The following is a 12,102-nucleotide window of genomic DNA, read 5'->3' as shown; positions in this document are numbered from 1 at the left end:
AATTAAAAACAGGTTACCATACCACACCAAAGAAGCCAAAATTACATACTTCAAAAAAGCCTTGAAGTAGGAATAAAGTATCCAGGAATGAAAACAAATGGGGGAAAAATGTCTTCACATGCATATTACCAAACTTCATGCTGTACATCAAAATCAGACATGTTTCATCTTTAAAAAATGTATCTGCTTTCAGTATGAACAGAAAAGAAGAGAAAAAAACAATTAGTCGAGAGGCTTTGTTAATTAAGATCGTAAGCAGCAAATCTTTGTCCTCGAGAGATTCACTTACTGTAGGCTTTCACCTGAACCACCTTTTGAACTGATATTTTATTTAGGCTATCCAGCACAAGAATTGCTTTGTCAGCAGGTATTAGATAGATAGATAGATAGATAGATAGATAGATAGATAGATAGATAGATAGATAGATAGATAGATAGATAGATAGATAGATAGATAGTTTTTCACACCACTGTATCTATCTATCTATCTATTTGCCCCCTTCCTGATTTCTTATTCTTTTGCATGTTTGTCACACAAAATGTTTCTGATCATCAAACACATTTAACCATTAGTCAAATATAACACAAGTAAACACAAAATGCAGTTTTTAAATGATGGTTTTTATTATTTAGGGAGAAAAAAAATCCAAACCTACATGGCCCTGTGTGAAAAAGTAATTGCCCCCTTGTTAAAAAATAACCTAACTGTGGTGTATCACACCTGAGTTCAATTTCCGTAGCCACCCCCAGGCCTGATTACTGCCACACCTGTTTCAATCAAGAAATCACTTAAATAGGAGCTGCCTGACACAGAGAAGTAGACCAAAAGCACCTCAAAAGCTAGACATCATGCCAAGATCCAAAGAAATTCAGGAACAAATGAGAACAGAAGTAATTGAGATCTATCAGTCTGGTAAAGGTTATAAAGCCATTTCTAAAGCTTTGGGACTCCAGCGAACCACAGTGAGAGCCATTATCCACAAATGGCAAAAACATGGAACAGTGGTGAACCTTCCCAGGAGTGCTGGCCGACCAAAATTACCCCAAGAGCGCAGAGACGACTCATCCGAGAGGTCACAAAAGACCCCAGGACAACGTCTAAAGAACTGCAGGCCTCACTTGCCTCAATTAAGGTCAGTGTTCACGACTCCACCATAAGAAAGAGACTGGGCAAAAACGGCCTGCATGGCAGATTTCCAAGACGCAAACCACTGTTAAGCAAAAAGAACATTAGGGCTCGTCTCAATTTTGCTAAAAACATCTCAATGATTGCCAAGACTTTTGGGAAAATACCTTGTGGACTGATGAGACAAAAGTTGAACTTTTTAGAAGGCAAATGTCCCGTTACATCTGGCGTAAAAGGAACACAGCATTTCAGAAAAAGAACATCATACCAACAGTAAAATATGGTGGTGGTAGTGTGATGGTCTGGGGTTGTTTTGCTGCTTCAGGACCTGGAAGGCTTGCTGTGATAGATGGAACCATGAATTCTACTGTCTACCAAAAAATCCTGAAGGAGAATGTCCGGCCATCTGTTCGTCAACTCAAGCTGAAGCGATCTTGGGTGCTGCAACAGGACAATGACCCAAAACACACCAGCAAATCCACCTCTGAATGGCTGAAGAAAAACAAAATGAAGACTTTGGAGTGGCCTAGTCAAAGTCCTGACCTGAATCCAATTGAGATGCTATGGCATGACCTTAAAAAGGCGGTTCATGCTAGAAAACTCTCAAATAAAGCTGAATTACAACAATTTTGCAAAGATGAGTGGGCCAAAATTCCTCCAGAGCGCTGTAACAGACTCATTGCAAGTTATCGCAAACGCTTGATTGCAGTTATTGCTGCTAAGGGTGGCCCAACCAGTTATTAGGTTCAGGGGGCAATTACTTTTTCACACAGGGCCATGTAGGTTTGGATTTTTTTTTCTTCCTAAATAATAAAAACCACCATTTACAAACTGTATTTTGTGTTTACTTGTGTTATATTTGACTAATGGTTAAATGTGTTTGATGATCAGAAACATTTTGTGTGATAAACATGCAAAAGAATAAGAAATCAGGAAGGGGGCAAATAGTTTTTCACACCACTGTAGATAGATAGATACTTTATTAATCCCAAGGGGAAATTCACACAATTGTTTTACTCTGTTAACTTTATATGTGGATATCTAAAAGTGTGGGCTTAGAAAAAATAAATCTGAAATATCTTCGTCTTCGACTGTTGGCTGAAGATTCTTTACAAAAAATCAGAGACTTATTGTAACAGCTTACTTAATATTTACTGTACTTTGAGAGAAAAAACAAGGGTGCCAGAAGACTGCAAGAAACAACCTTGAAATCACTCAAGAGGACAACGTTGTCTTTACGTCTCCTGCCATATCCAAGCTTGAAAAACTCTGTGGGGGAATGTGTCAAAATATTCAAATTTGCTTTGCAAACCAGTTGTCAATAATACCAACTATACAAAATGAGTACATCATGAAGCTTAATCAATTAAGAATGCTACATGTTGTGCTATCCTTTGGTAAATGCAAAGCACCTTAAGAAAAAGATACATGAAAAGAACAGATTCAAAGTGTGTATCTAATAGAAATGTATCTGGTTCAACAGGATTGCACTGACACTCTTCAGGCCTTGCCTTAGTTTTGTCCTGTTTTTCTAGTTTTCTGACAGCTTAAATGGGTTCATGATTAAGGAGGTCTACATCCACAGACGGCAAACTGGTTTATGGCGAGTCAACAGGTACTGATAATAAGTGGGGATGTTTCAGGAGTGCGAAGAGGCACGTGCTTGCACCATTACTGGAACACTTCTGTTTGTTGCATCTAATATGTAGAAAGAGGTTTTTTTATCACCTTCATTTACTAGATAAACAAAGGTAATACACATTTTCTATCAGAAATGCTGCACCTTGTCTTTCAAACTAATACTGTTTTTTTGGGTACATTATTATTCTTATAGCAAGTGTTATTATATATTACTGAAATATTGAGTGAAATTTCCACATAGGCAGAGACAGAAATCCCCAAAAGGGAGAGATAAAAAAATTAGGTCAGAAAAGGGAGTTAAGTAGTAAGTGCAAGGCCATATGAGAGAATATCACCATGGCCATACTGTGTGTAGTGAAGATCTGGAATGGAGCATTTCCCCCATGTCTTTTACTTGTGTAGCATAAACTTTAACATAAGGTGCACCTTATAATAGGAAGAGCAGCATTTTTCCAATGCATACGTATGTTACTAAGAGAGTCCCACAGGCAAATACTAGGACACTGCTTTATTCAGAAAAAGGTGGGCAAACCAAAACATCCCTTAGTGTCCAGCACTATAATGAAAGGTGGAAGAACAGCGGTTCAACATGGCCAACACTGCAGAAAATGCACATACGAAAATTAAACCAAAAAAACACTTTAAATGGGAGTTGTTTTACTTTCATGTAGCAAAGAAATCTGCCAATGGGGTAAGCAAAATTTACTTGACAAGAGTTCTTAAAGAAAGCTAAATAATCATAAATACAAATGTTTTTGATAAGTCAATAATTCTTACAATAAGGAAAACAAGATATAATGTCATGATATAAATACTTTTCCACTTGTTTAGATTTCATTTTTTGCAGTGAAGCTGTTTTAAAATTCCAGAAGGCACAATCTGATGATATCCCAGGAATGAGTGTCATGGTGGTTGGGTTATGATTGGTCAGTCAACCTCAAGAGTGGAGTGTGGGGATAAAAGAGAACTCGTCAGGGATGAAAGAGAATAGAAAACCGGAGAGAAAGGGGGAGCTAAATGTGGCAAAAATGCAGACAATTTTTTATGAAAGTCCAACCTATTTTGTTGTTTTAGCTTTAATAAACTTTTTTGAAAAATAAGACATTTGCAGCATCTAGAGCAAGGGTTTCACACCTGGTGAGCCCACACTCCCAGGGTGTGCGAGACAGAAGTTCAAGGGGGTATTACAAAGAGAAAGGCTGTGTTGTGACTCACCAAAACTGAGTGAGCTGCATTGTCCGACTTTATCATGGTGCAATCTGTCTTATAATATGCGACTGTGCTAATGCTCTGTGATATGAAAAGAATTAAGAACTGCACGCGGGCAACTGTCACCTGTGAATAATCCACAGAAATGTGCATAAACATGAGTTCCATTCTGCAGGTGGAGCATTTGTAAAGATAAATAATTTTTTTTTTCTCCAAGAGAATGGGATTTGGACCTTGCTATGATCCATAGAGATCTATGAAATGTCACTGATTTCAAAGGTTTGATTGACATGTTTGCCAAGGGGTGGGGACGGGGATGAGGAGGACTGAACTGGATGCAACACCTGCTGCTTACACTCTGTCCTGCTGGCTGTCCTGGCAGTAGTGCAGCAATTTTAAATGTGCAGCACATTTGTTTTTGAACTGCAGTGTGGGTGTCATTGGGAACAAAGCTCATTGACTGTGTTTTTTTTGGTTAGAAGTGTGAAAGCCACCAGTTGCATTATGTGAGTCTCTAATCTTCCAAACACTTCGATAGCTGATTGTATATCATGTATCAGTTCCTCACGCCACTGGAAGCTTTGCGGGATACTCCAACCCCAGGATAACCAATTGAATGCCTCACATTTATAAGATTATTGAGATTTATTGAGGAAGGTAAATTGCTCTATTTAATAAAAGCTTATTTTATAGTTCATTTTTTTTACCTGCAGTAGTGAATGTAAATCAAATTGTGGTTCAAAAATTAGAAATTTGACTTCATCTTAACATGTGGCATTAATTTTGTAGGGGATGTGAACAGAAATCAAACATTTTCTAGAGGAGTGGGGTATAGAAAAGGTTGGGAACCAATATGAATTAATGCTGTGTATCAATTTAGAGTAAGGAAATTAAGCCAGAAAATCTAATCTTTTTGACATGGCATCAAAATGTCTAAAGGCACTGTATATTAAGTAGTACTTTTACATAAGGTATAATTCTTTTCTTTGTTTAAAAGTTGTTTTCATATGTCAAAAGGTCTACATATCTTATCAAATATACTGTTATAAAAACAAGGAGCTGTCATGGATACCGTAATTAAGAATAAGGCAAAATTGTGCTGACTCAGAAACTAGCCTCAAGGTTTGTGTAAGTTCACACCCAAGGTAAGCAGGGTTTGAGGCAAGCTTAAGTGAAAATGTGAATGGCGTATATGAGAAAGTGCAATGTAAGAAAAAAAAAAGATTCCTTAAAAAGAGCACATTAATCATGTAAGAAATGACAATACAAAGAGAACAACCTACTGTAACATACTCTTAGGTATAGTTTGTGTCTGCTATGCAGTCTTTTTTCTCATTTAAAAAGAGTCAAGGTATGCACTGAACCTTAATTTCAATCATCATCATATTATTTATAGTGCTCTTAACAAACATCTAAGAGTGCTTGAATTTTGTTCAATAGAACAACCCATCAAATATAATAAAAAGGCAGTAATTTGGAAATGAGTCAATCAAAATATATAACCTTAAGAACTCTACTACCACATATTAAGCTAACAATTTTCCCTGAAAGTTACGGCATGCTTAATGTAGAATGGACATGTCTTGGTTTAAGGGCGCCACGTCCTGTACCTGGGAACACACACAGTAGCCATAAAATGTATTAGGGTGTGATCTTTCAGGATATCCTGGGCAATATGTTCTTACAATTTTAACAAGAACTAAATTCAATATTTTGGTGGGTGGATCACTGTAGAACATGAACACATATTTGTAATCCACAATCCATCCTGAAATTTAACCTTTCTTTAAACAATTTCACCTATCCACTGATGAATGCTTACCACGGTGGACAATGTCATTCTTGTGGCACCAGTGAATGGCCTTAATTAACTGGTAAATGTAGTTTCTGACTTTTTCAGGTGGAACTCCATTTGGCATCTCTTCGAGCAATTCTAGCATGTTCTGAAAAATACAGATAATAGTAAATGTGAATAAGCAGATAAGCAAAATCAATTTCATCTTCAAACTATGACCAATAACAACATCTTTCAAAGTAATTTGTTTTATTTCCTTGAAATTCTCAAGTGGTAAAGGTCTGAGCACAATCACTTATGACTGCAAATGTAAGACAAGCAGGAGTTGATCCTTCAAGCAAATTTTCGTAAAAGGGAAAAAAATCAAAGATTTAAGTAAAGAGAGATTGCTCTTAAGCTGTCGTGTTCAAACAAAATACATACTATTTTACATACATATTTATTCTTCTCAAGGAGTCTTCCTTTACTTTAAGAAAAGTTCCAATAAACAATTAATACAATCTCACAGTCTTAAAAAATGAACAGTCTGACATAACACCAATCTATACATCCACAATAGAACCACATTGGCAGGAAAGCTTCCATGGAAAATAAATGTGATAACATATGAATGACATCATCTACTAGGCAACGAAATGACCATAAACAATAAATAAAAATAAATGTAAATAGAACAGAAAGGATAACAAAATGTTTAAAAACCTCAAAAGTGATCTAAAATCAGCAGAGATCAGCCAAGTTCTCTTGACTTTAAGCCAAAACAATATATCTCTTAAGTAAAATATTACTATATACAGTAATCCCTCCTCCATCGCGGGGGTTGCGTTCCAGAGCCACCCACGAAATAAGAAAATCCGCGAAGTAGAAACCATATGTTTATATGGTTATTTTTATATTGTCATGCTTGGGTCACAGATTTGCGCAGAAACACAGGAGGTTGTAGAGAGACAGGAACGTTATTCAAACACTGCAAACAAACATTTGTCTCTTTTTCAAAAGTTTAAACTGTGCTCCATGACAAGACAGAGATGACAGTTCCACCTCACAATTAAAAGAATGCAAACATATCTTCCTCTTCAAAGGAGTGCGTGTCAGGAGCACAGAATGTCACATAGATAGAGAAAACAATCTCTAGCAAACAAATCAATAGGGCTGTTTGGCTTTTAAGTATGCGAAGCACCGCGGCACAAAGCTGTTGAAGGCGGCAGCTCACACCCCCTCCGTCAGGAGCAGGGAGTGAGAGAGAGAGAGAGATAGAGAGAGAGAGACAGAGTTTGTTTTTCAGTCAAAAATCAATACGTGCCCTTCGAGCTTTTAAGTATGCGAAGCGCTGTGCAGCATGTCGTTTCAGGAAGCAGCTGCAGAAAAGATAGCAACGTGAAGATAATCTTTCAGCATTTTTAGACGAGCGTCCGTATCATCTAGGTGTGCGAACAGCCCCCCTGCTCAATCCCCCTACGTCAGGATCAGAGAAAGTCAGCGCAAGAGAGACAGAGAAAAGTAAGTTGGGTAGCTTCTCAGCCATCTGCCAATAGCATCCCTTGTATGAAATCAACTGGGCAAACCAACTGAGGAAGCATGTACCAGAAATGAAAAGACCCATTGTCCGCAGAAATCCGCGAACCAGCAAAAAATCTGCGATATATATTTAAATATGCTTACATATAAAATCCGCGATGGAGTGAAGCCGCGAAAGGCGAAGCGCGATATAGCGAGGGATCACTGTAAATAACCCAAGCTTTTTGAAGTATAGTGGTGCTTTCTATATGAAGTCTGATCATTGCTCTCATACTTGTTTTTGTGTGCTTTTTGCAGTGACAATATATTCAGCCAGCAATTTTTTAAAAATCATCCATTGCACAAGGCTGATTTACTTAACCATTAAAGAATAGAGGAGTGCATCCTGATTTCTGTCTCAAATGCACTTCCTTTAAGTTCTATCGATGCTCATTGTGTATGTAATCCCAGAAGAATTACTTTCAGTTAAACAGGGATCAGCTTTACATATGCCTATGAAAATTCTGCAGACCTGGATTAGGCTTTTACGCAGAGTTCATAAAGTACAACAGAGATGCACTTGGGTGCGCTTCCTGCACAGCTCTCCTGAACACAGTACTGCTGGCGATTTATATAAAACAATTTTTCCTATATAACCTAACCCAATGTTTTATTTCCCTTTTTCATTCCTTCTGTGTACTGAATAAATGATGAGAATGTTGTGTCAGTATAAACCCTGAAATCTTTTACATTGTTAATGAATGCTCCTTTTTGCATGTATGAAACTTTTTTTAATTGAGTTTAACTATAAGCAGATAACATTCTATACAATCAGGTCAAACTTAACAAAGCAAAATTTAACCCCCATCCAAGAGAGAGAGAGGACAGCTAACAACCAAAGCTAGTCTTTAAAAGCAGCAATTATTATCAATTGGTGATTAGATCCTGACATATTTTTAAAAAGTTTTGAACAGATCCACTAAGCGAGAAGTTGATTTTTTCCAATTTCAAGTGGTACAGAACATCAGTTACCCACTGATTTAAAAATAGTGGGATAGGATTCTTCCAGTTGAGCAAAATAAGTCTGTGCACTAGGTAAAGGCAATTCCGACTTGTTTGTCCTCTCTGTAAAGCCCATCTGGGAGTACACCAAACACAGCTGTTAATGGTTTAGGAGTGATTGTGACATCAAGGCTCTCTGACAGGTATACAAAGATTTTTGTCCAAAATGATGTCAATTTGGTGCACATCCAGAATATGTGGCCCAGTGACATTCACAGGTTGAATCTTGCCCTGGAAACATTTTGGACAATTTTAAATGAGACAAATGCACTCAATAAAAGATTTTAAGTTGAATAATTGAGAGTTGGGAGGCACGATGGTGCAGTGGTAGCGCTGCTGCCTCATAGTAAGGAGACCCGGGTTCACTTTCCGGGTCCTCCCTGCATGGAGTTTGCATGTTCTCCAAGGGTCTGCGTGGGTTTCCTCTGGGTGCTCCAGTTTCCTCCCACAGTCCAAAGATATGCCGATTAGGTGCATTGGTGATCCTAAATTGTCCCTAGTGTGTGGGTGTGTGTGTGTCTCCTGCGGTAGGCTGGCGCCCTACCCGGGATTTGTTCCCGCATTGCGCCCTGTGCTGGCTGGGATTAGCTCCAGCAGACCCCTGTGACCCTGTGTTAAGATATAGCGGGTTGGATGATGACTGACTGACTGACTAATTGAGTGCTTTGCACATATGAAGCTAGAGGTTATTCTGTGCACGGCTGCCTTCCACTCCTTTTCTGAAATATTAAGTGACAGATCCTTTCCCCATTGTACCCTGCGATCTCTGAAAGGAAGACTTTAAAATATTTTTATAAATTGTAGAGATGCTATCTGAGCCTTCAAGACTGATCAATATTTCTTCTGGAATAGAAGTAGGTGGGAGGTGAGGAAAATTGGGCAAGTTCTGTTTAGCGAAATTTCTAGCTTAAAAAAAGTGGAAAAATTGTGGTGATGCCTGCATTAAACTTTCAAATGTTTCAAATGCCTTCTTAGTATTCGCTGTTATTCCAGTTTTTGCGTCAACTGCAAATTTGAAAAGAATAACTAAAACTGTATTATCTAAGGAAAAAATCTTAAATGCACAAGAATTGAAACTAAATCTTGAAGACATATGTTTTAAATAAACATCACACTGGCATTAATGGTTGTGCATAAAGTTAATAATCAGTGGTGTGGTGTGGTTTCTTTACCCGGTGGGGTGGTATAGTCAGTCATACCAGTAATGCAATGTGTAACCAATGAATACGGGACAGTCCTTCCCGGTAAGCGGGTGCTTATTGGAGAGTGGGGACTGGGTATATTATGGCTTTAAAATGGCTTTATATGTAAACATGTTTACACAACTCATACACACTCTAAAGAATAAAATCAAACAAATATTGCCTTCAAAGCCACTCATACAATAAGGTACATTATTACTTGTGTACCTTTATGTGAGTGTGTCCATGGTTTGTTCCTGCCTTGCTCCTGATGCTTGCTGGTACAGGCTCCCCCTTTCTCACGATCCTGCTCAGGATAAGTGTGTTTGAAAATGGAAGGATGGATGATTACTTCTTTACTTTATACAACACCTTATGCACTTACTGGAGGTGCATTGCTGTGTTACAATGCTATCTACAACTACTTTGACGTAGCTTGCACATACAGTAACTCAACTGAATTGTAAAGCCCTCTCAACTGAATTATAAATACCTATACAGTCACTAAGATTGTGTTTTATTTATGATATGCGAACAGCTCTGTGTTTATATAAATTGTGTCTGCTTCAGATTCTGGTGTGGTGTGGAGTGGTGTGACGTATTTACTCTTTTTGGCATCTCAATTTTATTTTGGTATTGATTATCTGAGTAGAATCTCTGTGTCCTCCATGGGAAACAAAACATCTACCTCCACATGTTTTGCATGGCAAATTCATCTTTTATCAGATATTTAAAGTCTCTCTCAATTTCTTCATTAAACAGATGTATAGTTATATTATCGGATTAAGCATGAAGCTAAAGCAAGCCATCTTAGAACTAAGCACTTGAATAATGCACTTGTGCAGTTCCTAGTTCATAAGCTTCTCATCATAAATATAGAATATCTGATTGGACTGATATTACCTGTTTTGAATAGTATTGATATGATTGGTGATTTTTAATACATTGAAGGATGTATGCTCTAAAGTGCCCTTTCTATAACGACTTGCATACTGCTTTGTCGAAGAACTGGGAAATTAGTCATGTTTAAAATATGGGACAAAGGAGGATTTTTATAAAACAAATCAGGACACCAAAATGGGGCAGGAAATATGTGTCTTTCCCAAGAAATACAGTACATTTGGTAACCCTCATCATACCTAAAATTATTGGATTTCAAGATATTTTCAAAATACCTCCTAGTAATCAGAGAGTCCTGTTACTTATCACTGTTGGCTAAAAATTGTAATCTTGCTCTGGTATTATGGAACATACAATAAATCAAGTTTGGAGATTGATATTGTTCAGGATATGCATATCTTAAGTAAATGAATATACAGTACAATAATTCAAGTTTGGAGATTGGTATTGTACAGGATATGCATATCTTAAGTAGATGAATCACATCATACAAGGATAGCAGCTCCTCAAACAAAAGCCATGTGACCTTGCACTTCTGACCATCCAATGGAGAACCCACTTTTTATGACACATGAACACCTAGGCATTATGTGTGAACATGCAGTCACCGCTCTAATCCTTTCCTCCTGCTGAAAACCAGCTAACTGTGAGCAGAATCTTTCGTCCTATCGACCCTTATGTACTCCAGCTGGCTACTGAGAACTGAAGATCTATTTGTAATATTTGGCACAGGTTCATCACAATAAGAGGCTTGACCTCATGCAGACAGAACATCACTAAATAAACTTTGCCGTTCACAGTATTGTCTTCGCAACTGTAACATAAAACTTTTATACTTTTTTGCAGTGCTGATTGGCTAATAAAAAGTTCATTAAATCAAATCAGTAGATGTGGGAATAATCCCCTCAAGGCACTATTAGAAGATGCTCAACAGCACAAGCATAAAAACCTAGTACAGATAGTGACTATTCGTAATTTATAAATGTGGATTCTTTTTTTTTTGAACAAATAAGCTAATTTATAACAAAAACATTGTTAAACATAATTTAAAACAATTAGAATATATTTATTTATAAAGAACAAGCATTCACTTTCAAGTAAGTTTTATTTTTTGCTAGTGGGTTGGAACCCTGGTGCTAACAATGAATTAAATGCCAGTAGTAATAACTAATAATGCAGCCACATATCAATCCAAATTATCCAAAGCAACTTACAAATGAGATCAACATAATCAAGTCATTGCCTATTTTGAAAAAAGTGTTATGAGACTAGGTTACAATATCGAGCTAAATAAGTGATAAGTGTGCCATATAAGTTGGTGCCGATCCACTGACTACTCAGTAGGAAAGCATCAATGACTTGAACATGATGTGTTCTGCTATTGGAAGCCAGTGGTATGACCTGAAAATCTGCTTGATAACAAGATGGCAGTACATGCAGGAACTCTTCCTAGTAAGAAATTACAGTAGTCCAGGTGGGACATGACCAGAGTCTAGTGCTGCATACTGTCTGCAACCTTAAATACTGTATACAAGCGAGCCCACAAAAGTGCCAAAAGACCTTGAAATCAGTAGTGAAGAAAAAGGCCTTTAAATTGAGCAATTAGTCCATAAAGCTTAAAAAGACTAAAAAGCACAAGCTAATATACATAAAGCCTTTCAAAAGAAACACTTAGTGCTTAAGCTGAGTAA

General features: G+C 37.4%; 1 protein-coding gene across 3 annotated transcripts in view; it reads right to left on the bottom strand.

Annotated features, from left to right (window-relative positions):
* Positions 1–12,102, bottom strand: part of cdkl5 (cyclin-dependent kinase-like 5) — a 520,592-nt gene that overhangs the window by 102,085 nt on the left and 406,405 nt on the right. For all 3 annotated transcript variants that reach the window (XM_028799820.2, XM_028799821.2, XM_051927101.1), the window contains one exon: positions 5,799–5,919. In XM_028799820.2, the coding sequence (XP_028655653.2) occupies positions 5,799–5,919 (121 nt within the window). The remainder of the gene's footprint in view (positions 1–5,798; positions 5,920–12,102) is intronic.

The sequence above is a fragment of the Erpetoichthys calabaricus genome, chromosome 4 (assembly GCF_900747795.2).
Source record: "Erpetoichthys calabaricus chromosome 4, fErpCal1.3, whole genome shotgun sequence".
Classification (NCBI taxonomy): Eukaryota; Metazoa; Chordata; class Cladistia; order Polypteriformes; family Polypteridae; genus Erpetoichthys; species Erpetoichthys calabaricus.
The sequence above is the reverse complement of the archived record's forward strand: the minus strand, read 5'-3'. Positions and strand labels throughout refer to the sequence as shown.